The sequence below is a fragment of the Geotrypetes seraphini genome, chromosome 8 (assembly GCF_902459505.1).
Source record: "Geotrypetes seraphini chromosome 8, aGeoSer1.1, whole genome shotgun sequence".
NCBI lineage: Eukaryota > Metazoa > Chordata > Amphibia > Gymnophiona > Dermophiidae > Geotrypetes > Geotrypetes seraphini.
Window position 1 is genome coordinate 99835850 of NC_047091.1, and position 25357 is coordinate 99861206.

The 25357-nt window shown below is 44.6% G+C and overlaps 1 protein-coding gene across 3 annotated transcripts in view; it reads right to left on the minus strand.

Moving 5' to 3' along the window:
- The window catches only part of PDE4C (phosphodiesterase 4C), a 707892-nt gene that overhangs the window by 121402 nt on the left and 561133 nt on the right, over positions 1 to 25357 (minus strand). For all 3 annotated transcript variants that reach the window (XM_033954582.1, XM_033954585.1, XM_033954584.1), the window contains 4 exons: positions 24715 to 24906; positions 16728 to 16764; positions 4528 to 4601; positions 3743 to 3792 (listed from right to left, as the gene is read on the minus strand). In XM_033954582.1, coding sequence (XP_033810473.1) covers positions 3743 to 3792; positions 4528 to 4601; positions 16728 to 16764; positions 24715 to 24906 — 353 coding nt within the window. The remainder of the gene's footprint in view (positions 1 to 3742; positions 3793 to 4527; positions 4602 to 16727; positions 16765 to 24714; positions 24907 to 25357) is intronic.

Genomic DNA, 25357 nt, shown 5'->3' on the forward strand with positions numbered 1-25357 from the left:
CCTGACCTGATAGTTGAATTACCAATGAGGACAACCAATGAATACCATTGACACAAGAATAACTAACAGCTGACAGCGGAGTTACCAAAATATCAATCTCTCACCTATATAACTTCAAGGCTTAAAGACAACAGATTATTCCTCAATCCCTCAAATTCAAAAATATTCATTTTCGCAAACTCAAGCCATCAACAATTAGCCACTCCTTTTCTTCTTGAGAATATTGCCATTCCAAAAATCTCCACTAATCTTCAGGTTTATATTTGATGAAAGTCTCTCATATCATTTTTAGATATCTACCGTAGTTCAACTTATTACAATTGATTAAAGCTTTGCTAGAACCTAAAGCATTTAACATTTTAATCCACTTTCTGGTCATTACACATTTAGATTATTGCAATTTTCTGTATCATTGCTTATCACACAAAGAACTCCAAAAGCTTCAGTTAATTCAGAACGCTACTATTAAATTAATTACAGTAAAAATTGAAACCAGAAGCTTCAGCTAGCACTAGATGGCGCTATTTCCAATATTCATTACCTTCACTGCCCAGAATATCGTGGCCCACAACAGAATCAGCATAGGGACATTTAAACACTTACATTTATTGGTCTAGAAATAACAGAAAGAGAATTCACACCCTTTCCCAAAAAAATTAACATGAAGGTCTGGTGAAAATTAGTGTGAAACAAAAAGTTACATTTCAATCAAAAAGATGTACTGAAAGAGTAAAAGTCAAACATTTTGGGCTAGATTCATTTACCTCATTTCTGTGCCCGATCTGTGGCCGATCCCAGCAGACCCGACCAATTCACAACACCCAAAAATTCAAATGAGGGCGATTTTCTGAGTTACAGTAATGGTAAGTGATAAACTTTTTTTATCAGTACTGTACAGTAAAAGGAAAAACTTTAGTGAAGATGTTTTTTTTTTTGGGGGGGGGGCGGCATCAGCAGCCGAAAAATCATGAATAAGCGAAACCGCAGATACGGAAACCGTAAATACGGAGGGAGAAGTGTATATTAATAAGACATTGAATACCAGAGTCTTCCTCCGCTGTTTGTTTGTCACTTTCCAAGTCTTGGGAAGTAATCATCTCCTGTTTTTCTGAGACCTTTCCTTCCACTGCCATATCCAACTTTTCTGTTTCTTTCCCATTGTCTACTATCTCTCTCTCCCATGTGCAGCAGCTTTCCATCCCTCCCTCTCATTTCCCTGTGCAGCAGCTTCCATCTCTCCTATCCCCCTGTGCAGCACCTCTCAACCAACCTTCCCATTGTGAGACCTGACATACCTTCGGCCTCCCAAAGCATTAGCAGCAGTGGTGGTGGCCTGCCGGCAGAGGCAGCACTGCAAACAGGCAGCACACAGCTTGCCCAACCAGGGCTTCCGTCTGCCGCATCATCAGTGATGTCATCAATGACACGCAGACAGAAGGCCCTGGTGGGGCAGGCCACAAGCAGCCTATTCAGGGCGCTGCCTCTGCCAGCAGGCCAACATCATTACTGCTGCTGCTGCTTTAGGAGGCTTGGAGGTAAGTCAGGTCTCACTGGGGAGGGGGGTTCCTATTTTTCGGAAAACAAATTGGTTTACTGAAGTGAATCGGTGAATCGGCAAATCGGGCAGCTCTAGTGGAGAGGTCTGGGAGGCGAGGGTGGGTCAGAGTTGGCCCTAAAGATATTTGCAAATTTTTCTTATTCGCGGGCCGGCTTTGCCCCTAATCCCTGCAAATATGGAAGGAGGAGTATATACTCTAGTGGAGAGAATGGACAGGGGACATATGATACAGATGTTTAAATACTTGACAGGTATTAATATAAAAACAAATCTTTTCCAGAGAAGGAAAAATTTTAAAACTAGAGGTTGTGGTGTGGTAAGCTGAGGAGTAATGTCAGGAAATTCTTTTTTACGGAGAGAGTGGTTGATGTCTGGAATGTCTTGAGGGAGATGGTGAAAAGGAAAACGGTGAAGGAATTTTAAAAAAGCATGGGATAAACACAAAGAATTTCTAAATAGAAAATGAATAGTATAAACTGAAGAACTGAGGTTGGTACTGGGCAGACTTACACAGTCTGTGCCCCGAATATGGCGATTCGGTGTTGGATGGGTTGTGGAGGGCATTGACAGAAATTCCAGTAATTTGGAGCATGAAGACAGTGCCGGACAGACCTTTACAGTCTGTGTCCCAAAAATGACAGGATGGCTTGGAGAGGGCTTCAATGGCAAATCTAGTAGTTAGAACTTAAGGACAGTTACAGGCAGACTTCAACAGTCTATGTCCCAGAAATGTCAAAGAAAGATAATTTAATCATGAATTAATAATGAGAGTGACTGTTGGGCAGACTGGATGGACCGTTCAGGACTTTATCTGCCGTCATTTACTATGTTACTATAAATATAGCAGTGGGATTCAGGATGCCCTCTCTTTGGCCCCCTACTGAATGTTGCTACTAAATGGCTGGGTGATGCAAAGTGCTCCGAGTGCAGCACAACTGAATAACTTACAAACTGCACAGTTCAAAACACAGTCTTATACATCAAATTCAAACATGATAGTAAACATGAAGCAGGAATTCCAGTTCTAGGGGATTTAGGGGAAAATAACCCAGGTAGCTGTGAATGAAGGTTCATGATGCTATAACTCCAAGCTGGGGAAGTGTGTCACGGGAGAAAGCTGCCACACAACTCCATCCTCCACCCCCAAATTCCACCTCCTTCAATATTGTTTTTATGAGGTGCCGCTGAAAAGTTGTCAGCCCAACCAACAAAGTTGGGGCTGTCTCTACCATGGGCTATAAACTTAGTCCAGTTATTTTCCACACTTTTTATTCTGTCAGAAAAATAGGGAACAAAAAAAGTGGAAAATTGCTGGATTACTACTCCAAGTTTGTTGGTTGGACTGAGAACTTTTCAGCGGCCCCTTGTAATTTCTAGCTTGGATGAGGGTCAGAGGAAGCACGTGGGGGGAAAGGAAAGAGAAAGACCAGCAAGCGGACCAGTAGGATGCCCCAGCAATTCCCCAAGAGCTCTGGAACGCTGCTGGTGAAACAAGCTAAGATTTTTATTAATGGAATGACTGACAATAGACCATTTTGTATCCATGCTAGCGGATCTGTCCAGCTGCAGGCCAAAAAGGAAGAAGCAAAGATCTGACATGGAGTCCAGCTCTTGAAGGAGTGTAAAGCAGGAATTCTCTGCTGCCATTAGGGGCAGCTGATTTTCACCTTTTGTGAGTGGAATGGGGAACTGATTGGGAAACCCTAGGGTCACCACTAGTACCCCCATCCTGCTCCAGAGATCTCAGGTAACCCTTACTCCAGTCTGTGGTGGAACTTGGGCTTTTCTGCAACTTATAATTTATCATTTAGACGAGAAAACAATTTGATAAGGCCAAAAGAGCATAACTGTCAGCGTTGGCAAGAGAAAAATATAAACAGAGTCATCTATGTTTAAAAAAAAAGGGGTGTTTTTAAGCTAGAGAAGGCAGAATATACAGAGCTTTCCAAACTATGGGTCAGCAAATGGCATTACCAAACCCATGTTTGAGGTCACAACCTGGGAGGGCTTCTCCATAAGTTCATTATTATTCTGCACCTTAGGGGGAGAGGTAATCACACACTTTTATTTGGTCATCATGGGGCCACAACCACAAAAAGATTGATCAACATTGGTATACATGATTACAAAATGAAATAAAAGCATAAACTCCTCCAGTAATAGTTATAAATGGCACAGACTTACCTGAGCAGACAGATTTAGATATGGCAGGGGGGTTAATGATGGAGGATCTCCTGGTAAAACATGGATGAAAAGACGTCAAAAATAATTCTGTCTCCACTTTTTCTTGGCTTTCAAGGTCTTTTTAGATTAAAAGCAGAAAATGTTTCACTATTTTTGCAATGTACCTAAACCAAATGTAATGATTAAATTATTGCTTTTTAATTTGTATTTGACTTTCATTCCAAGACAGATGTTGGTATTTAAAGCATTTCAGAAGCTCTTATTTAACTGCCTCTAGTACAATGAATCTCAAGTAAATTGAGAGGATTCCTAATATACAGAGAGTATGAACAGATCATAAAGACCCCTTTTTACAAAGCTAATTATCACACTGAAGTCCATTGGGAATTAATGGGCTTTGGTGCTGTTGCCGCATGGCAATCGTTAGCATGGCTTTGTAAAAGGAGGAGTAAAGTGATGAAATTGCAGAGTAGAAGATTATGCTGCATGGGAGGAGGGAGGGGATTTTTTGGGAAGGGAGGGTTTGAAGCACAAGTGTGGGGTTTATGTAAATCTTCTAAAAATTGGAGGTTTGCATTTGGGCCTTTATATTTGAGAAACAATTCCTTTTCCATAGTGTATATTTTGCTTTTTAGGTTTGATGTGTATTGCCTTTTCATTGTAAAGTTGTCTTAAGTTTCTAATAAAAAGACCTCTAAAAAAAAAAGCCTTCATGTAGTCACTCAGACCTAGGAATTAAGTTATCCATGAAGATATTAAAAAATGATCACCAGATATGCACTTACTTGCCGGATACGCGGTCCTGTAGATGCGTTAGCATGGCAAAATTACTCCTGACTGTGCGCAGACTCGCCAACACCTGTTGTGTGAGAGAAAAAGTGGTAAGCTCCATGTCAGTGGCAGAAGGGCATGCCTGGGTCTCAAAAGTATGTTGGACAAGGCTTCAAGCTGGACAAACATGACATCCTTTGGGAAGGTTAACTGTTCATTTAAAGTCTGGGATTCACCGATATGCAGGCTACAAAAGTACCATATTAAAAAATAAACTGTATACAGATTAGGCTTTTGTGGATACATTTTCTCTCAAAACATCTGTCAACAATTGATTCTTGAGTCTAGCTTCTGCTTCTTGGACAAGCTGAGGATGGGAATGGTGCGGAGGGTGAAAGGAGGAAGTATCTATCACCATATAATAGTGGTACCCACTGCCAAACTTGAGGTGGATGTGTAAAGCTAATGTAAAGAAAATGTAAAGCTACATTTTTTAATGTAGCTGTGAGGAGAACACCTGGTGTTTCCCCCGTTCCACTCCTAAAGAGGCTGAGCATTACTGAGGCTGGCCGATATTGACTCAGCTTACCCTAGTCTGGAAAGCCTCACAGTCATGGACCAACTTGAGCAGGACTCTGGATTTTGCCAATAAATATCAAAATTTAAGAGGACAAATTTCAAAACATTTTACATGGGTGGACAATTACCTGTATATATATGTTCCCTGCTCTTCTTGCAGTGCAGGTAAAAAGAACCAACTCTGAAACTTTTATCCATGAGAAAAAAAAAGGCATGCTTAGCAAGTGTGTGTAGGAACACCATTTATTTATTTCAACTTGTTCACACACTCGTTCGTGCAGATGTTCCAAGTGTGGTATAACTGAAAAAATTTACAAATTATGCATAAAATACAAAATGACCATTAAGCCAAACACAAGGTAGGAAGTCCAGCTTCCTACACAAATCCCTCCAAAAATCATTTCCAATCCCCATGTATGCACCTGATCACCTGCTTCAAAATACATGTAAATATAAAATTAAAAATATAAAATCTGTGTTCCTTGCTGGCCCAGTATGCACACAAGTATGGAAGTATATAGTCCAGCCAGTTTTATAAGAGGCTATTTCTGCGGAAATCACTGATCTCCCTGTGTTGAAAAACACATATAAATGCTTATAAAATTCTCCCTGATGTAGACAGGCATAGAAATGTGAACAGCCAAAGCACAGTGCATGCTTTACATGGTGTAAGCATAGGCATTTCTGGCGGCAGAGGCTAGGTAGAGCCGGAACAGTATGAAATTGTCTAACAAAAGCTTTAAACACTATCTAATACAAACTAAAAGCTAATGAAAATAAATACATTTTTAAATTAATTTAAACTGCTTCAAAGAAGTCTCTAGACGTAGGGGAGAAGGCAAGACATTCCAAGCAATAGGTGCTAGAAAATAGAACGCTGAATTACCGTACATGTCGTTTCCCAAAATACCTGGGCTGGCAAAGGGAGAACTATTTTATGATCATTTAATGATCGAAGCTCTCTGGAAGGGAAGCAAGGAATTGTACAATGTGCAAAGTAATCTGGGGTGCCCTCCCACAGTGCCAAAAAGTTACATGGGGCTGCTGAAAAGTTCTCAGCCCAATCAAGAAGAGAATGATATGGAGCTATGAAACTTACATTTCATTTCATTGAAATGAAAAGTGTCAAGAAAAGTGTGGAATAACTTGTAAGTTTCATGGCTCCACATCATTCTCTTCTGAGGGTGCTGAAGGAACTTAGGGAAGTTCCGGTAGTTCTGCTGACTGACCTTTTCAATGAGTCTCTAGAGTCGGGAGTGGTACCGGAGGACTGAAGAAGGGTGGATGTGGTCCCTCTACACAAAAGTGGAAGAAGTAGGGAATTACAGGCTGGCAAGTCTGACTTTTGTGGTAAGCAAATTAATGGAAATGCTTTTAAAACAGAGAATGGTCAAGTTTCTGGAATCCTGTGGATTACAGGACCGGAGGCAACACGGATTCATTAGAGGTAGGTCTTGTCAGACAAATCTGGGTGACCAGAGAATTGGATGGAGGATGTGCGCTAGAAATGGTGTATTTAGATTTTAGCAAAGCCTTTGACAGTGTTCCACACAAACGTCTGATAAATAAACTGAATGCCCTTGGGATGGGTCCCAAAGTGACAGGCTGGGTCAGGAACTGGTTGAGTGGAAGGCGACAGAGGGTAGTGATCAATGGAGATCGCTCTGAGGAAAGGGATGTTACCAGTCATGTGCCTCAAGCTTCTGTTCTTGGGCCTGTTCTTTTTAACATTTTTATAAATGATATTGCTGAAGTGTAAGATTTGCCTCTTTGCAAATGATACCAAAATCTGCAATAGAATAGACACGCCGGATGGTGTGAATATGAAGAAAGACCAGGCGAAGCTTGAAGAATGGTCTGAAATTTGGCAGCTAAAATTTAATGCTAAGAAATGCAAGGTCATGCATTTGGGCTGTAAAAACCAGAGGGAACGGTACAGTTTAGGGGGTGAAGAACTTATGTGCACGACGAAATAGAAGAACTTGGGTGTGATTGTATGTGATGATCTTAAGGTGGCCAAACAGGTTGAAAAGGTGACGGTGACAGCTAGAAGGATGCTAGGTTGCATAGGGAGAGGTATGGCCAGTAGGATAAAGGAGGTATTGATGCCTCTGTATAAGACTCTGGTGAGACCTCATTTAGAATATTGTGTACAATTCTGGAGGCTGCACCTTCAGAAAGATATAAAAAGGATGGAGTCAGTCCAGAGGAAGGCTACTAAAATGGTGTGTGGTCTTTGTGATAAGGCGTATGTGTTCAGACTTAAAGATCTCAATCTGTATACTTTGGAGGAAAGGCGGGAGAGGGGAGATATGATAGAGACATTTAAATACCTACACAATATAAATGTGCATGAGTCGAATCTCTTTCATTTGAAAGGAAACTCTGCAATGAGAGGGCATAGGATGAAGTTAAGAGGTGATAGGCTTCGGAGTAATCTGAGGAAATACTTTTTTACAGAAAGGGTGGTAGATACATGGAACAGTTTCCTGGAAGAGGTGGTGGAAACAGAGACTGTGTCTGAAAAATTCAAAAGGGCCTGGGTTAGGCATGTGGGATCTCTCAGAGAGAAAATGAGATAATGGTGACTGCAGATTGGCAGACTAGATGGGCCATTTGGCCTTTATCTGCCATCATGTTTCTATGTTTCTTGGTTGACCTGAGAACTTCTCAGCGGCCCCTTGTAATAGAAAAATCTTAAATTTAATGCGGTATTGTATTGGTAGCCAATGTAAGAGTTACTGAATCATAGCATTTAGCTCTACATAAAAAAATGGGCTGCAGTATTCTGTAAAGATTATAATCATTTCAAAGATGATTTAGGTAAGCCTGCCTAAATAATGTTAAAATAATCAAGATGAGATGTTACTAATGCATAATAAAGAGTGTGAAGGACTTCCTTACTTAGTACCTTATGAATTATAGCTAGCCACCATAGGCTCTAAACCCCAGTCTAATTATCAATGGTATGTGTTCTGAAAATTTCAATTGTGAATCTAGAATCACCCCTAAGTAGTGAAAGTAAGGTAATGGGGTCAGGGCTGACATTAGGGGGCAGCAAAGAGGGAAGCTGTCCCGGGCCCCACGGCTTCAAGGGGCCCCCTTGCTTTCTGTTTTGGGCCACGGTAGTCATCTGCTTTCTCCCTACTTCCCTGATGTGGCGGGCCCATATGCTGTCCCCATCCCCTGAAATCAATTCTGACGTCGGAGAGGAAGTTCCGGGCCAGCCAGGCAGCAATTGGCTGGCCTGGAACTTCCTCTCCGACGTCAGAATTGTTGGTGGGGTAGGCTTGTGGGACCTGCCGCATCAGGGAAGCAGGGAGAAATCGACAGCGGTGGCTTGGAGAAATCAGTGGCGGCGGGGGAGAGATAAAGAAAGATAGAAATGAGGGCAGGGAGCTATAAAGAAAGACTGAAAGAAAGGGGAGGGGGCAGGGAGAGAGGAAGAAAAAGTTGGACTCATGGAGGGACAGAGAGAGATGTTGATTAGGGAATGAAATGAGGTCTGGAGGAGAGGAAGCATGCAGGAGGAAGAAAGAAAGATTGGATGAACAGTCAGAAGGAAGTGCAACCAGAGACTCATGAAATCACCAGACAACAAAGGTAGGAAAAATGATTTTATTTTCAATTTAGTGATTAAAATGTGGCTGTTTTGAGAATTTATATCTGCTGCCTATATTTTGCACTATATTTGTCTATTTTTCTATAATTGTTACTGAGGTGACATTGCATATTTTAAAGTCATCTATCTTGACCTCTTTGAAAACCCCCCAAATATAAATAATAATTAAACATTTTCTGTGCGTACAGTGTGCTTTGTGTTTTAAAATTTAAAATTTTTTTTATTATTGTAGATCAGTGTTTTTCAACCTTTTTACACCCATGGACCGGCAGAAATAAAAGAATTATTTTGTGGACTGGCAAACTACTAGGCCTAAAATTAAAAAACCCAGTTTCTGCCCCATTTCCGCAAGCTCGGTCCCCGCAAATCATCTGATCCCATCCGCACAAGCCTCAGTTATGATTTTATATTGAATATATTTTATTAAAGTATAAAAAGAAACAATATTCTGTATAATTGACATTTTATAAATACAAATAATACAGAACAAGGCTCAACAAAACCCCTGTCTCCCCTCCCCATCACATATATCCCCTCTACTATCAAGAAAATTGAACAAGCCAAATTATTACAGAATGCTACACAGAAATATCATGCTAACAGAATACTGCAGTCACACATGACAGGAATAGTGTTAGGGGAGTGCAACTAGGGCAACTGCCCCCTGGCCAGAGAGCACCCTAAGCCAGCTAGAAGCTAAAGAAGCACTGCCTGGGCTTTGCAGTCCCCAGTTATGTCTAACACCAGCTCTAGCAGGATATATATTTCAAATCTGATATATTCTAATCACAAAATAGAAATAAAATGATTTTTTTCTACCTTTTGTTGTCTCTGGTTTCTGCTTTCATCTTCTTTTCACTCTCTTCCTTCCAGCGTCTGCCCTCTCTGTCTCTTCAATCCAGCATCTGTCCCTTCCATCCACTGTCTGCCCTCTCCCCCTTCCATATGGTATCTGTCTTCTTTCTATGCCCCTCTCCCCTTTCCATCCAGTATGTGCCCCCTCTCTCATTTTTACATGATTCATTCTAGCTTCTCTGCTCTCTTCATTTTTATCTCTCCTACACCAGATCTAGCATCGTTGTCCCTCTCTGCTGACCCCTTCCCATCATCAATCTCTCTACTTTCTCATGCCTGTCTTTCCCCTTACCCTCCTCTAATCTCCCTGCCAGCTTTTTCCTTCCTTTTTTCCTTCTCCCTTCCCTCTTCCTCCTGTCCAGCAATAAGTCTCTTCCCTTCCTCCCCAACCAGCAGCATCTCTCCTTCTCCTTCCCTCCAGGTCCAGTAGCAGCTGTCCCTTTTTTTCCCTTGTCCAGCAGCTTCCCAGACTCCTTTCCCTCCTCCCCTCCCAGCAGCATCTCTCCTTATCCTTCCCTCCAGGTTTAATAGCAGCTGTCCCATTTTTCCCTTGCCCAGCAGCTTCCCAGCCTCCTTTCCCTTCTCCCTTCCCATCAGCATCTCTCCTTATCCTTCCCTCCAGGTCTAATAGCAGTTGTCCCATTTTCCCCTTGCCCAGCAGCTTCCCAGATTCCTTTCCCTCCTCCCCTCCCAGCAGCATCTCTCCTTATCCTTCCCTCCAGGTCCAATAGCAGTGTCCCTTTTTTTCCCTTGCCCAGCAGCTTCCCAGACTCCTTTCCATCCTCCCCTCCCAGCAGCATCTCTCCTTATCCTTCCCTCCAAGTCTAATAGCAACTGTCCCATTTTTCCCCTTGCCCAGCAGCTTCCCAGACTCCTTTCCCTCCTCCCCTCCCAGCAGCATCTCTCCTTATCCTTCCCTCCAGGTCTAATAGCAGCTGTCCCATTTTCCCCTTGCCCAGCAGCTTCCCAGACTCCTTTCCCTCCTCCCCTCCCAGCAGCATCTCTCCTTATCCTTCCCTCCAGGTCCAATAGCAGCTGTCCCTTTTTTTCCCTTGCCCAGCAGCTTCCCAGGCTCCTTTCCCTCCTCCCCTCCCATCAGCATCTCTCCTTATCTTTCCCTCCAGGTCTAATAGCAGCTGTCCCATTTTTTCCCCTTGCCCAGCAGCTTCCCAGACTCCTTTCCCTCCTCCCCTCCCAGCAGCATCTCTCCTTATCCTTCCCTCCAGGTCTAATAGCAGCTGTCCCATTTTTCCCCTTGCCCAGCAGCTTCCCAGACTCCTTTCCCTCCTCCCCTCCCAGCAGCATCTCTCCTTATCCTTCCCTCCAGGTCCAATAGCAGCTGTCCCTTTTTTCCCTTGCCCAGCAGCTTCCCAGACTCCTTTCCCTCCTCCCCTCCCAGCAGCATCTTTCCTTATCCTTCCCTCCAGGTCCAATAGCAGCTGTCCCTTTTTTTCCCTTGCCCAGCAGCTTCCCAGACTCCTTTCCCTCCTCCCCTCCCAGCAGCATCTCTCCTTATCCTTCCCTCCAGGTCTAATAGCAGCTGTCCCATTTTTCCCCTTGCCCAGCAGCTTCCCAGACTCCTTTCCCTCCTCCCCTCTCTGCAGCATCTCTCCTTATCCTTCCCTCCAGGTCCACTAGCAGCTGTCCCTTTTTTTCCCTTGCCAAGCAGCTTCCCAGACTCCTTTCCCTCCTCCCTTCCCAGCAGCATCTCTCCTTATCCTTCCCTCCAGGTCCAATAGCAGCTGTCCCTTTTTTTCCCTTGCCCAGCAGCTTCCCAGACTCCTTTCCATCCTCCCCTCCAAGCAGCATCTCTCCTTATCCTTCCCTCCAGGTCCACTAGCAGCTGTCCCTTTTTTTCCCTTGCCCAGCAGCTTCCCAGACTCCTTTCCCTCCTCCCCTCCCAGCAGTATCTCTCCTTATCCTTCCCTCCAGGTCTAGTAGCAGCTGTCCCATTTTTCCCCTTGCCCAGCAGCTTCCCAGACTCCTTTCCCTCCTCCCCTCCCAGCAGCATCTCTCCTTATCCTTCCCTCCAGGTCTAGTAGCAGCTGTCCCATTTTTCCCCTTGCCCAGCAGCTTCCCAGACTCCTTTCCCTCCTCCCCTCCCAGCAGCATCTCTCCTTATCCTTCCCTCCAGGTCTAATAGCAGCTGTCCCATTTTCCCCTTGCCCAGCAGCTTCCCAGACTCCTTTCCCTCCTCCCCTCCCAGCAGCATCTCTCCTTATCCTTCCCTCCAGGTCCAATAGCAGCTGTCCCTTTTTTTCCCTTGCCCAGCAGCTTCCCAGGCTCCTTTCCCTCCTCCCCTCCCAGCAGCATCTCTCCTTATCCTTCCCTCCAGGTCCACTAGCAGCTGTCCCTTTTTTTCCCTTGCCCAGCAGCTTCCCAGACTCCTTTCCCTCCTCCCCTCCCAGCAGCATCTCTCCTTATCCTTCCCTCCAGGTCCAATAGCAGCTGTCCCTTTTTTTCCCTTGCCCAGCAGCTTCCCAGACTCCTTTCCCTCCTCCCCTCCAAGCAGCATCTCTCCTTATCCTTCCCTCCAGGTCTAGTAGCAGCTGTCCCATTTTTCCCCTTGCCCAGCAGCTTCCCAGACTCCTTTCCCTCCTCTCCTCCCAGCAGCATCTCTCCTTATCCTTCCCTCCAGGTCTAGTAGCAGCTGTCCCTTTTTTTCCCTTGCCCAGCAGCTTCCCAGACTCCTTTCCCTCCTCCCCTCCCAGCAGCATCTCTCCTTATCCTTCCCTCCAGGTCTAGTAGCAGCTGTCCCATTTTTCCCCTTGCCCAGCAGCTTCCCAGACTCATTTCCCTCATCCCCTCCCAGCAGCATCTCTCCTTATCCTTCCCTCCAGGTCCACTAGCAGCTGTCCCTTTTTTTCCCTTGCCCAGCAGCTTCCCAGACTCCTTTCCATCCTCCCCTCCCAGCAGCATCTCTCCTTATCCTTCCCTCCAAGTCTAATAGCAACTGTCCCATTTTCCCCCTTGCCCAGCAGCTTCCCAGACTCCTTTTACTCCTCCTCCTCCCAGCAGCATCTCTCCTTCTCCCTCTCCAGGTCCAGTAGCAGCTATCCCTTTTTTTCCCTTGCCCAGCAGCTTCCCAGCCTCCAACAGTGGCTTTCTACCCTCCCAGCAGCTCTCCTTACTTGCCAGCGCAGCGATTCAGGAAGTCCTTTGTTGGGTCGTGCCGCCTCTGAGGAAAGAGGAAGTTGCATCATCAGAGGCGGCTGCGACTCAGCAAAAGCCCCAATGCTGCCTTTGTGAATCACTGTGCTGGTAAGTAAGGAGAGCTGCAGAGAGGGGAGAAAGCTACTGTCGGAGGCTCCCCATGATCTCTCCGGCCCAGTGCAGACCAGCTGAAATATCTCGATCTTGCCGGCCCTGTGCGGACCGGCAGAAATTTCCTGTGGACTGGCACCTGTCCACGGACCGGCGGTTGAAGAACAGTGTTGTAGATCATTTTGACTTGGCCATTTTAAAAGTAGCTCGCAAGCCAAAAAAGCGTGGCCACCCCTGCTCTAGGTTACTTCACTGGTTACGGCAGCAGTAGCAGTTCGGACTCTGACAGTGGGGATGAGGAGCCAGTGAGGCAGGGGCTGGAAGCAGTAGTGGAGAACAAGGCTCAGGAGCGGGTCGAGGCCATAAAAAGGCTACTGAAACCAAATGATCTCTTCCAGAGCATCACGCAACCCTGAACAGTGCTGGCATCCTGGACTGATCAGGATGGTTTTAATTGTTTTTAAAATGTTTTATGCTGGAATGTTTCTGTTGGGAGGTGCTGATACCATGGTGCGGGAGATGCTATGGGAGAGGGTAAAAAAAGTTAGGGCTAAGCTGATGCTGTGCTACAGAGAGGAGTGGGGGAGTAGGGAAGGCAAGGCTGATTCTAGTAGCAAAGGAAGGCTAAGACTGATTCCAGGCTACAGGGAACCCACCTGTGGCACTCTCGCAGGCAGCCATTTTGGCTGAGGAACCTGCAGGGACAAAAGTGACTGGGATTCACTCTTGCCCAGAAGAAGCCATTAGATCACCAGGCAGTTTAAAGGAAGGCCTGTGGAAGGCCTTTGGTATGATGGGAAAGTAAAGGGGTTTGGGTTGAAATGGCCAGCCAGTCCGAGAGGACCCACCCCTTCTGGGGGTTGCAGTGGCAGAGAGTAGTGCTGCCTGATTCACGATTCGAATCAGTTCACCGATATACTTTGAGTGAATTGATCTCGAATCGATTAAAAAAAACAACAACATAAAAAACTGGCTTCCCGATTCGGCTGACCCGCCCCCCTAAAGCAGGAGCACCTGCTTTAGAGGGCGAGGGGGGAGGGTCAGTCGGGAAGTGCTGCTGTCAGCTTTCCCTCCTGGTGTACGGTTCCCCCCCTGGTGTCTGGCTCCCCCCCAAGCCTTCCACTTCCCTCCCTGGCCTCCCCGCACCACTTACCTTTGAGGAGCAGCCTGCAGACAAGATCGCGGTGCTAGCGATCTTTGTAGTGCTTCTGACCTGATTCCTTCGCCACGATCCTGCCTCTGACATCAGAGGAGGGGCGGGACCGCAGCAGAGGAAACAGCTCCGAAGCAGTACAAAGATCGCTAGCACCGCGATCTTGTCTGAAGGCTGCTCCTCGAAGGTAAATGGTGCGGGGAAGCCATGGGGAACACGCAGGCCTTCCCGGGGAGGGAGGGGGGGGAGGAGTCCTTCGGGGTGGGGGGTGGGACAGGCAGGCAGACCTTCATGGGGGAACAGGCAGGCAGGCATTCAGGGGTGAGATGCAAGTTTAAGTTTCAAGTTTCAAATTTATTAAAATATTTGTTATACCGCTTATTCAAATTTCTAGGCGGTGTACAGCAATAATAAAAATAAGGAGTCTTTAAAAGTAACAAAACATTTTGGAATTAAAATATTAAAAATAAGACAGTGTTAATTTAGTAGACGTTGACAAAGAACAAGTAAGTTAACTACACACAAATGGGAAAGAGGAAATAACTACAATGTTTAAATAAAGCACACATTAAGGGTAAAAACAATAGATACGGAGAGAGACTGGCATTAGTTTAGTCCTGAAAAGGACAGTTTTATCCGAAAGCATCCTTGAATAAAAAAGTTTTGAGGTTTGCTTTAAATTGCTTTATTGACCTTTAAGGGGGGGGACAGGCCTTTAAGGGGGGGACAAACCTTCAAGGGGGAAACAGGTCTTCAGGGATGGTGGCACAGGCCTTTAGGGGTGGGGTGCAGCCTTCAGGGGGGGAGATAGACCTTCAGGGGAGGGGGCCCTAGTGTAGAAGTACACGGAGGGAGGGAGGGAAGGGGGGGTTCAAAGATACATGCATATGCAGGACTTTGGGGAGGAAGAAATAATGGGTCTGAAAATAGAGGAGAGGGAGAGAGATGATGGATAATAGGATTTAGGGAGGGAAGGAACAGAAAGGGAGAGAAATTGGACACAAGGGATGGTGTGGAGGGGGGATAGAGATACTGGATAGGAGGGTAGTTGGGAAAAGAAAGGGAGAGATGGTGGACCCTGGGGAGGTGGGGAAGGAGGGAGAGATGCTGGATGAAAGGGTAGTTAAGAAAAGGTGGATCTGTGGAGGGAGACAAAAAAAAGGAAAGATGCCAGACCTCCTGGGGATGGAAGGGAAACGGAAGGGGAGGACAGAGATGGCAGTTGGATGGTTAGCACGGAGAAAGAAAAAAGAAGGAGACCCTGGCAAGCAAGTTATCAGAAGACAACCAACAAGATTTGAATAATGACCAGACAACAAAAGATAGAAAAACTAATTCTATTTTCTGTTTTGTGATTACAATATGTCAGATTTGAAACATGTATCTTGCCAGAACTGGTGTTAGACCACAAACGTGAGCTAGGATTTAACAGAAAGACGAAAAGTCTTTTTTGCTTGTTTATTTTTGTTTACACTACAGCGCCAGTGTGGTTAGGAGAAGGCAAAGGGGGTGAAGAGGCTATAAAATAAACCCAACAGGATGTTTGGAAACCCCCCCCCCAAAAAACAAACAAACCACCCAATTGAGCAGGAAAATCAAATTGAATCAAAAAACCAATTCAATAGGCTGAATCGAATCAAAAATTTTTTTCCTGAATCGGGCAGCACTAGTAGAGAGTGATTAGAGGGGGTGGGGGAGAGAGTTTTGATTTTAGCCCAAAATATACAAGTATTTTCAACTGAAACCTGAATCCAGATTTTTGGTTGGTTTGGGTGCCAAATCCGAAACTGAAATTCAGTTAGCCTCTACATGGATGCTCATATTGCACCTTTTTGATAAAGGCAATGTATATACCTATATGAATTCACAGCTTAGGTACTCTGTTGTGAAATAGTAACACTATTTACTGTTTAACTATTCAAATGGTTAATACTTTAAATCTCTTAATGCAAACCAAATTCTTGTGGGAATTGCTTACATGCTGGGTAAAGGGCTGAAAATGAGTGAAAATGCTTGGTAGCTACAGATGAGTGTCAAGCCCCTACATAAGGCAGGGTCCTCAGTTCCGGTGATGGGATAATCGCGCGCCAGACACCAGTGTGCCGACAATCCAGTGCCGACAATTTGGCTTAAGAAAGAAGCGCGCTGCCGAAAAACTTATTTTTAAAGAGCTCCGACGGGGTGTGTGTGTGTGGGGAACCCCCCCCACTTTAATGCATAGTGTTCACATTGCCGTTGGAGGGGGTGTGGGGGGGTGAAACCCCCCACATTATAGAGAAAACGGAACTTTTCCTGAAAAAAAAATCAGAAAAAGTTCCGTTTTCTCTATAATGGAGGGTTCCAACCCCCCAATTCTCCCCCCCCCAACAGCAGTGCGAACACTTTGCATTACAGTGTGGGGGGGGGGGGTCCCCTACGCACACCCCGTCAGAGTTCTTTAACCATTTCCAAATGATTTTAAGATGGCAGCTTTGACCACTATTTCAGCAGTTGTCAAATCTAAATCAGTGGCTTGGAGGTGAAAGGCCTTGTAACCATGAATGAGCCACCGTGTCATTTGAGAGTTTTCAGATCACCTCTTTGTCCATTCAGAATCTAGAAAACTATGAGTCTGAGTCGTGCAATGTGCTGTACCATTCTGCATCTCTGTGGAGAAGGGAAGGGGGCTTCCATACATCAACACTGGGAAATTTCATTCCATGTAATTCCTATTCTATACATAAATACAATGTGCAACCTACTTGTGCAAACGGAGTCACGATCATGTCTTCTCCATGTCTGCAGAAACAAAAGGAGGACAAATTAGCCCAAAAAGGCACTCCACAGAGATAAAATAGGGGAAGAGGTTTCTGCTGTATGAACTACTTTGATGCTGAAACAAGTTAATAAATGAACATTTACTCACAAAGCTTGCCATTTTAAATGCATTTCTTTGGAGGGGGCAAGGAAGGTTGGCTTGTTTTGATTTTCTTTCCTTTAGAGGCCTTCCTTAGCAAAAATTAGTAATTTTATGAACTTTTTATCATCTATAGAAGATTTTTTTAAAAATTAGGTCATGAACATGTGGTGCAAGCCAGCATATACTTGTATAGTAGGAAGTATCAGGAGTAGAGTTTGGGTGGATTGGGACTTGTATACCACCTTTTTATAGTTATATAACCACATTAAAAGTTGTTTTACATACAGGTACTTAAAGCATTTTCCTTATCTGTCCCGATGGGTTCACAATCTATCTAATGTACCTGGGGCAGTGGAGCATTAAGTGACTTGCCCAGAGTCAGCAAGCTCGGAGCAGCGCAGGGTTTCAACCCATAACATCAGGGTGCTGAGGCTGTAGCTCTCACCACTGCGCCTCACTCTCCTCCACAATTTATGTATTTACAGTATGCTAACATTTAAAAGTCAGCGTCCACCAGTCTAGGTGCAATTTCTGAGGATTTGTGCTAGTGTTTTATAAAGACACATAGGCATAAAATAGGCATTCCTGCCTTATTTGTTGTTATATGCAATTTTATATCCCGCTGATTCCTCGCAAATCGCCACCTTATCCTCCCAACTCACCACTTGTTCTTTTGATCCCATCCTCATCCATCTACTTACTATACTTCCTCTCCTACTATCATCCTCTCCATCTAATATTTTCTCAAGCTATCATTCTCCACCGCAACTGTGTGACGCCTTTAAACATATCTTTGTTACACCACTCCTCAAAAAAACCCTCGCTGGACCCTTCCTACCCTTCCAACTATTGTCCTGTCTCCCTCCTCCTCTTCTTATCCAAGCTACTTGAATGTGCTGCTTACTCCTTCACTCGCTTCAATCAGGCTTTTACCCTCTTCATTCTATAGAAGCTGCCCTTAAAAAAGTCTCCAATGACTTGTCCTACCAAATCCGAAGGCCTCTACTCCGCCCTCATCCTTCTTTTTTATTTATTTATTTATGAATATACATGTTTTACAAGCTACATGCTCTTCAACATATTTATAAACGACCTGGAAATAGGTACAACGAGCGAGGTGATTAAATTTGCGGATGATACAAAGTTATTCAGAGTAGTGAAGATGCAGGAGGATTGCGAAGACCTACAACGGGACATAAACACGCTTGAGAAATGGGCCGCGACATGGCAAATGAGGTTTAACGTGGATAAGTGTAAGGTGATGCATGTCAGTAACAAAAATCTTATACACAAATACAGGATGTCTGGTGCGGCACTTGGAGAGACCCCCCAGGAAAGAGACTTGGGAGTACTGGTCAACAAGTCAATGAAGCCGTCAATGCAATATGCGGCGGCTGCATAAAGGGCGAACAGAATGCTAGGAATGATTAAGAAGGGGATCACGAACAGATTGGAGAAGGTTATCATGCCGCTGTACCGGTCCATGGCACGCCCCCACCTGGAATACTGCGTCCAGCACTGGTCACCGTACATGAAGGAGGACACGATACTACTCGAAAGGGTCCAGAGAAGAGCAACTAAAATGCTTAAGGGGATGGAGGAGTTGCCGTACAGTGAGAGATTAGAGAAACTGGGCCTCTTCTCCCTTGAAAAGAGGAGACTGAGAGGGGACATGATCGAAACATTCAAGATAATGAAGAGAACAGACTTGGTAGATAAAGACAGGTTGTTTACCCTCTCCAAGGTGGAGAGAACGAGAGGGCACTCTCTAAAGTTAAAAGGGGATAGATTCCGTACAAACGTAAGGAAGTTCTTCTTTACCCAGAGAGTGGTAGAAAACTGGAACGCTCTTCCAGAGGCTGTTATAGGGGAAAACACCCTCCAGGGATTCAAGACAAAGTTAGACAAGTTCCTGCTGAACCAGAACGTACGCAGGTAAGGCTAGTCTCAGTTAGGGCACTGGTCTTTGAACTAAGGGCCACTGCGGGAGCGGACTGCTGGGTATGATGGACCACTGGTCTGACCCAGCAGCGACAATTCTTATGTTCTTATGATTATGAAACATGGAGAGAATAAATTCAGGAAACATTCAATTTCTTAACAAGTAAGAAAAATAGAAATAATATTACTCCTTATTAGCCCACAATAAAGGGGGTTATTCATTAAGGAGAACTCAGAAAATAAATTTTCAAGGAAAAGACAAAAGTCTGAATTTCGAAGTTATACAAACAATATCAAACTTTAGATGGTATATTAACTCCAGTGATCTTATTCATTTCCAGGAAGGTTTTTAGATGTTGGGGTTCAAAAAATATATATTTCAGCCCCATATATTTTATAATATATTTACCTGGGTATGCTAGAAGAAAAGAGGCTCCAAGGGCTTTAGTATCCTCTCTCAAAGCTAAGAACAGCTTCCTATTATCTTGCATAGTTTTAATTATATCCAGATAAATCCAGATCTTTTGTCCACAAAACATTTGTGAATTCTGGAAAAACTGTTTGAGAACAAAATTAAGATCACTTTTAAAGCCAAATGATACAAGAAGTGTGGCTCTATCAGAGACTTCAGAAATCGATTCCTCTAATAATGCTGACAAATCATGCAATATATTTCCTTTCAACTGAATCTGAATTCCTGTTACTGATGGAGTCCCTGAACATCTTAAAGGAAACAGGCAAATAATACACCTAATTTAATGGAGGAATATTGGAGGAGGAAAATTCAAAACTTCTACAAAATATTTTTTAAAGAAATCCACAGGGGTTATTCCCTCAGATCTAGAAAAATTCAGAACTCTCAAGTTTGATCTTCTATTATAGTTCTCTATATGCTCAGCTTTCTGATGTAACACCATATTGTCCTTCATAAGAGCTGATGTAGATTCTTTAAGTTCTCTTATCTCTCCTATAAACTCTTCAGAAGCTTTCACCTGCTCTTGTTTAGAGGATTCCAAAGATTGTGCTAATAAATCAACTCTACTTACTAAAAGTACAGTTTTTCTAATTGATTTAGATCCCGTATCATTCAAATCTTGAATCGCCTCCCCTATTATATCCAGAGTTACCACAGTGGGAGAGTCAACAGCTTCTTTTAGCCCTCATTCATCCAAATCATTACTCAATTCAATGGATCTGACTCCATCACTCGCAGTATTGACCTCAGCACCTTCTGCCTCGGATGAGATAACCGTCAGATCCCATATCAATGCTGGACATGGTGGATGTTGAACAGCCAAGGGAGATAACAATGTATCAAGCCCAAAGAGAGCAGAATCTCCTTCCTCTGTTTCAACAGCTGGGCACCCACGTGGTGATAACCTTGAAATTCTAACTGCAAAGTGGTCGAGGGACTGTTGAAGAGGTGATTGCATCTGTGAAACTGGTAACAGTGGATCTACTTTCACAGTGCCTTTTCTTTTAGTATGAGGCATTTTCAAAATAAGAAAAACCATGAAGAAATACAACAGGTTTCCTCCTCAGAATGCCTGCAGCAAGTCAGTCCGCCATCTTGACACGCCCCCTGTATATCCGTCCTCATCCTTCTTGATCTATCTGTAGGTTTTGACATGGTAAATCACCACCTACTCATCGATACGCTGTCCTCGCTTGGATTTCAGGACCATATTATCGCATGGTTTTTTTCCTATCTTTCCCATCACACCTTTAATATATGCTGTGGTGGACCCTCCTCCATTGCCATCCCACTGTTGGTCGGTGTATCTCAGGGCTCTGTCCTGAGACCACATCTTTCTTCCATCTACACTTTTTTCCTTGGTGCTCTAATCTCCTCCTATGGCTTTCAATATCACCTCTATGCTGACGACTCTCAGATCTATCTCTTTACTTCTGAAATCTCGACAGACATTCAGTCCCAGGTTTCAACCTGCTTGTCTGACATTGCTATCTGGATGTCTTGCCACCATCTAAAATTAAACATAGAAACATAGAAAGATGACGGCAGAAAAGGGCTATAGCCCATCAAGTCTGCCCACTCCACTGTCCCACCCCATTAAGTCAGAGTGCTGCTCGACCCACGTAAAGATCCCACGTGGATGTCCCATTTATTCTTAAAGTTGAGCACGCTAGTGGCCTTAATCACCTGCACCGGAGTTTGTTCCAGTGATCCACCACCCTTTCTGTAAAGAAATACTTCCTAGTGTCACCACCAAATCTCCCTCCTCTGAGTTTGAGCGGGTGCCCCCTTGTGACTGAAGGTCCCTTAGGAAAGAATATGTCATTTTCCACCTCGACACGACCTGTGACGCACTTAAATGTCTCAATCATGTCACCGCTCTCCCTGCGCTCCTCTAGAGAGTAGAGCTGCAACTTGCCCAGTCTTTCCTCATATGAGAGACCCTTGAGTCCGGAGACCATCCTAGTGGCCATTCGCTGGACCGACTCAGCTCGAAGTACATCTTTACGGTAATGTGGCCTCCAGAATTGCACACAATACTCCAGATGAGGTCTCACCATGGTTCTGTACAGTGGCATTATGACTTCAGGTTTACAGCTGACGAAGCTTCTATTGATACATCCCATCATCCGACTGAGCCCCCTATTGTTTATTTAAAGCTTCTAGAATGCGAATGACTATGAAGTCAATTCAGAGCAGTTTACATGAGCAGCTTTGATGGAAATATGAACATTTTTTTTCGTTTTAAAGTTTTTTATTCATTTTCATACATCCACAAGTGTAACATAGAAATTTAAAACGATCTCATAAAACATACACTTGAATTCCTTTCATGTACCACTGTAAATACAATATATACAATATGAACATTAACTTTAGTAATGTTGGTACAATACATGAGCTAAACCTAAACCTCTCTCAGCTCTTACCCTGTTCTCTATTTCAGTGAACAACACTTTCATCCTCCATGTCTCATTGGCTTGCAACCTTGGGTAATCTGACTCATCTCTCTCCTTCTCTTCACATATCCAATAGACTGCCAAAACCCATCATTTCTTTACAATATCGTAAAAATCAGACCCTTCCTTTCTGAGCACACTGCCAAGACCCTCATCCATACACTCATCACCTCTCACCTAGACTACTGTAACCTGCCTTTCACTGGCCTTCTGCTAAACCATTTCTCTCCCCTTCAATATGTTCAGAACTCTGCTGCACGCCTCTTATTTCACCAATGTCACTTTGTCCACATTACCCTTCTCCTCAAGTTACTTTATTGGCTCCCTATCTGTTTCTGCAAACAGCTCAAATTCCTCTTACTGACCTACAAGTGTATTCACTCTGCAGCTCCTCTGTATCTCTTCCATTCTCCCTCCAGGCTTTCCGCTCATTGGATAAGTCTCTCCACTACGACCAACTCCAGACTCGGTCCCTTCTACTTTGCTGCATCGCATACCTGAAACAAACTGTCTGACTCGGTATGTAAAGCTCTGACTCTGGAAGTATTCAAATCTAGACTCAAAGCCCACTTCTTTGAAGATGTTTTCAATTCCAAACTCCAACCCATCTTCTAAGCACCAATATCTGTTTTATCATTCCCTTTGTTAATTCCTCCACCTGAACACTGTGGGCCTGATTCTGTATAGGACGCCGGTCTCAGTAGCCACCTACAAAGCAGCTGAGAATCACATACCAGCATCCTATACAGGATCGTGTCTACCTGAAAGGAGAGATGCCTTACCCTCTCTCGATTCTCTAACTGGCGCCCATGTCAACCAGTGCCAGTTAGAGAATCGCACCTGCCTGATCACAAAGCTAGGTGGCTTAGCCACCTATATTTGCTGAGGGATTCCCTGCCATCAGCTGATTGCGGCATGGGAATCCCCAATTAGCTGAGCTAGTAGGACTCCTGAAAACCGCAACTTCTGGGATTTCTGCTGGCTCAGCTGATTGGAGGGAAAATACCTCCTACTGCGATCAGCTGAGCTGGCTGCGGCAGAGGACCCTCCAAATACCCACCCCCCCAACATCTGTGATTGGCAGGAGAGATGCCCACTCCCTCCTGCTGCCAGGCCCCCTCAATCCCCCACCCCCATAAACACCCCCAATCCCTCCTTGACACCCCACCTAATACCTCTGAACCCCACTGTACCTTTAAAAGATAACTATCAAGAGAGATGCCCTCCTGCTGGCAGGCCCATCTCTTCAAAAATAGCAGGCCTTCCCTTTCCCGGTGCATCCTGGGATACACCAGAAAGGAAGTCTAAGGCCCTGATTGGCCCAGGTGCCTAAGGCCCTTCCTATAGGAGGGGCCTTAGGTGTCTGAGCCAATCAGGGCCTTAGGCCCTTAGGTTCCTCCCTCTTGCCGGTTTTCTTCAAAAAGTATGGAGGGGAGTTGTTGGGGGTGTCAGGGGTGTTGAGGTGTGGGGGGAATCAAAGGGGCCTCGTGGTAGGAGGGAGTGGGCATCCCTTCAGACGATTTTGGTGGTGGGCTGTCAGTGGATTGAGGGTGTTAGAGAAAAGGGAGTGGGCATCTCTCCTGCTGATTCCAGGAGTGGGCTGTCAGGGGGGTCCTTTGCTACAGCCGGCTCAGCTGATAGCAGCAGGGGTATTTCCTCCTGATCAGCTGAGCAGTCAGGAAGCCCCAAAGCCGCAGCTTTGGGGAGTCCTGTTGGCTCAGCTGATCCAGGATTACCATGCTGTGATCAGCTCAGTTGGCCACTTCTACTTTTCCATGAAACGTAGGCCAGCATTTTGCAGGTTAACATGTCAGGCATTTGTTGTGGCTCTAGGGCAGGGGTAGGGAACTCCGGTCCTCGAGAGCTGTATTCCAGTCGGGTTTTCAGGATTTTCCCAATGAATATGCATGAGATCTATTTGCATGCACTGCTTTCAATGCATATTCATTGGGGAAATCCTGAAAACCCGACTGGAAAACAGCTCTCGAGGGCCGGAGTTCCCTACTCCTGCTCTAGGGAGACATGTAGGACAGAAACTCACCCAAGGCCACTTCTGGACAAAACCATGCCCATGCCCCGCTTTGGGCGAGCTTAAGTGTCCCTACACGTCTCCCTAGGTCTACAGTGTTGGTGTCCTTTCTCGGGAGACTTTTTTCAAAAAACGTACATCCCAATTGCCTGCCAGATGGTGGTAGGATACCTACCACTGCCTACAATCAGGACACTCGTTTGTAGTATTAGCCCCTGTGTATTGATGCACCTTCTTCCAGTTTGCCTGTTTTGACTAGACTGTAAGCTCTTTTGAGCAAGAACTTCCTCTTCTATGTTTTGATGTACAGTGCTGCGTAAGTCTAATAGCACTACAGAAATTATTATTAGTAGTAGTAATATATAATTATACTTAGAATCATCCATGCTGCATAATCCAATCACCCTGCTATAAAATATCCTATTAGTGATCTGGCTCTAGGTTACAAGAAACACAAGGGCCAATCCTAGGTTTTTTAAATTCCTTTCTCATCATATTTTGGAAGTTATTCCACTGAAAATCTCTCAAATGAAATTTGAAAAACCAAACTGAACTCCTTCTTCCTTTTGACTTGGAGCCAGGTAGTCAATCACTCTATCTGTAGCCTTTACTAGACATGCTCCTACCCTAGCTTTAACTAAGATAATAAAAGGGAATTATGGAATTAGGGGACTAGATCCCTGATGAACCCCAATGCTTCTCTTGTCAACCTTGCATTCCACAGATAACCACCCCATGGGCTCCTTGCTGCCAGCAGTACTCCAACTCAGGAGGAGGAGGAACATGAATCCAAAGTGAAAGCGAAACCTGAATTTTCCCAGAACCAAGTTTTGCTCACCTGAACCGTGCCAAATTTCATTCCAGATGGAAAACTTGGGAGTGCAACTAAAGTGCCATATCACTGAGAGGAAGAGATGTTACTCACAGGTCGCTGCCGGTCGAAGAGTTCCGGGACATGGCTTTTGGCGACAGTTCATAATCGCTATCTGAGCGATAGAGGAATGATTCCCTCCGCTGGCTGTGGGGGAACGTTCCTTGTAGAATGAGTGCCGAGCCAGGGCTTGCCTGAGGGTCCAAGGGACTTCTACCCACTGAGATGCCATTTTCGACATCAAAGCTAGGAAAGAGAGGATAAAGAGGAGATTAGACAAGGAGGTATTAAAAGTTCACACTACCTTCTTTTCCCAAAATAAAGCCAGGGAAATGGTTTATGTATGATCACCTTTGCAAGGATATTCATCTGAGGCAGCATGGATGAAGGGTAGTTCTCCTTGATATTATTTGCACAGTCAGAGCCTCCTATACATACTGGGATAGTCAATCCTAGACAGTAAATATTTTAACCTATAAATTCTAGTTCTGCCCTGAGGAACAGATCTTCTCTATATAACTCAACAATACATTGCCTTCCTTCCATCACCTCTCACCTCAAAACATTTGCCGAAAGGATGATTATTTTTCCTAACTGAATAGCAGCTCAAAATAGCTTCCAAGCCACAGGATCCATTTTGAGCATTTTGCAGGTAAGTAGATTTCTGGTCTATGTGCCTCAATAAACCAATACTAGA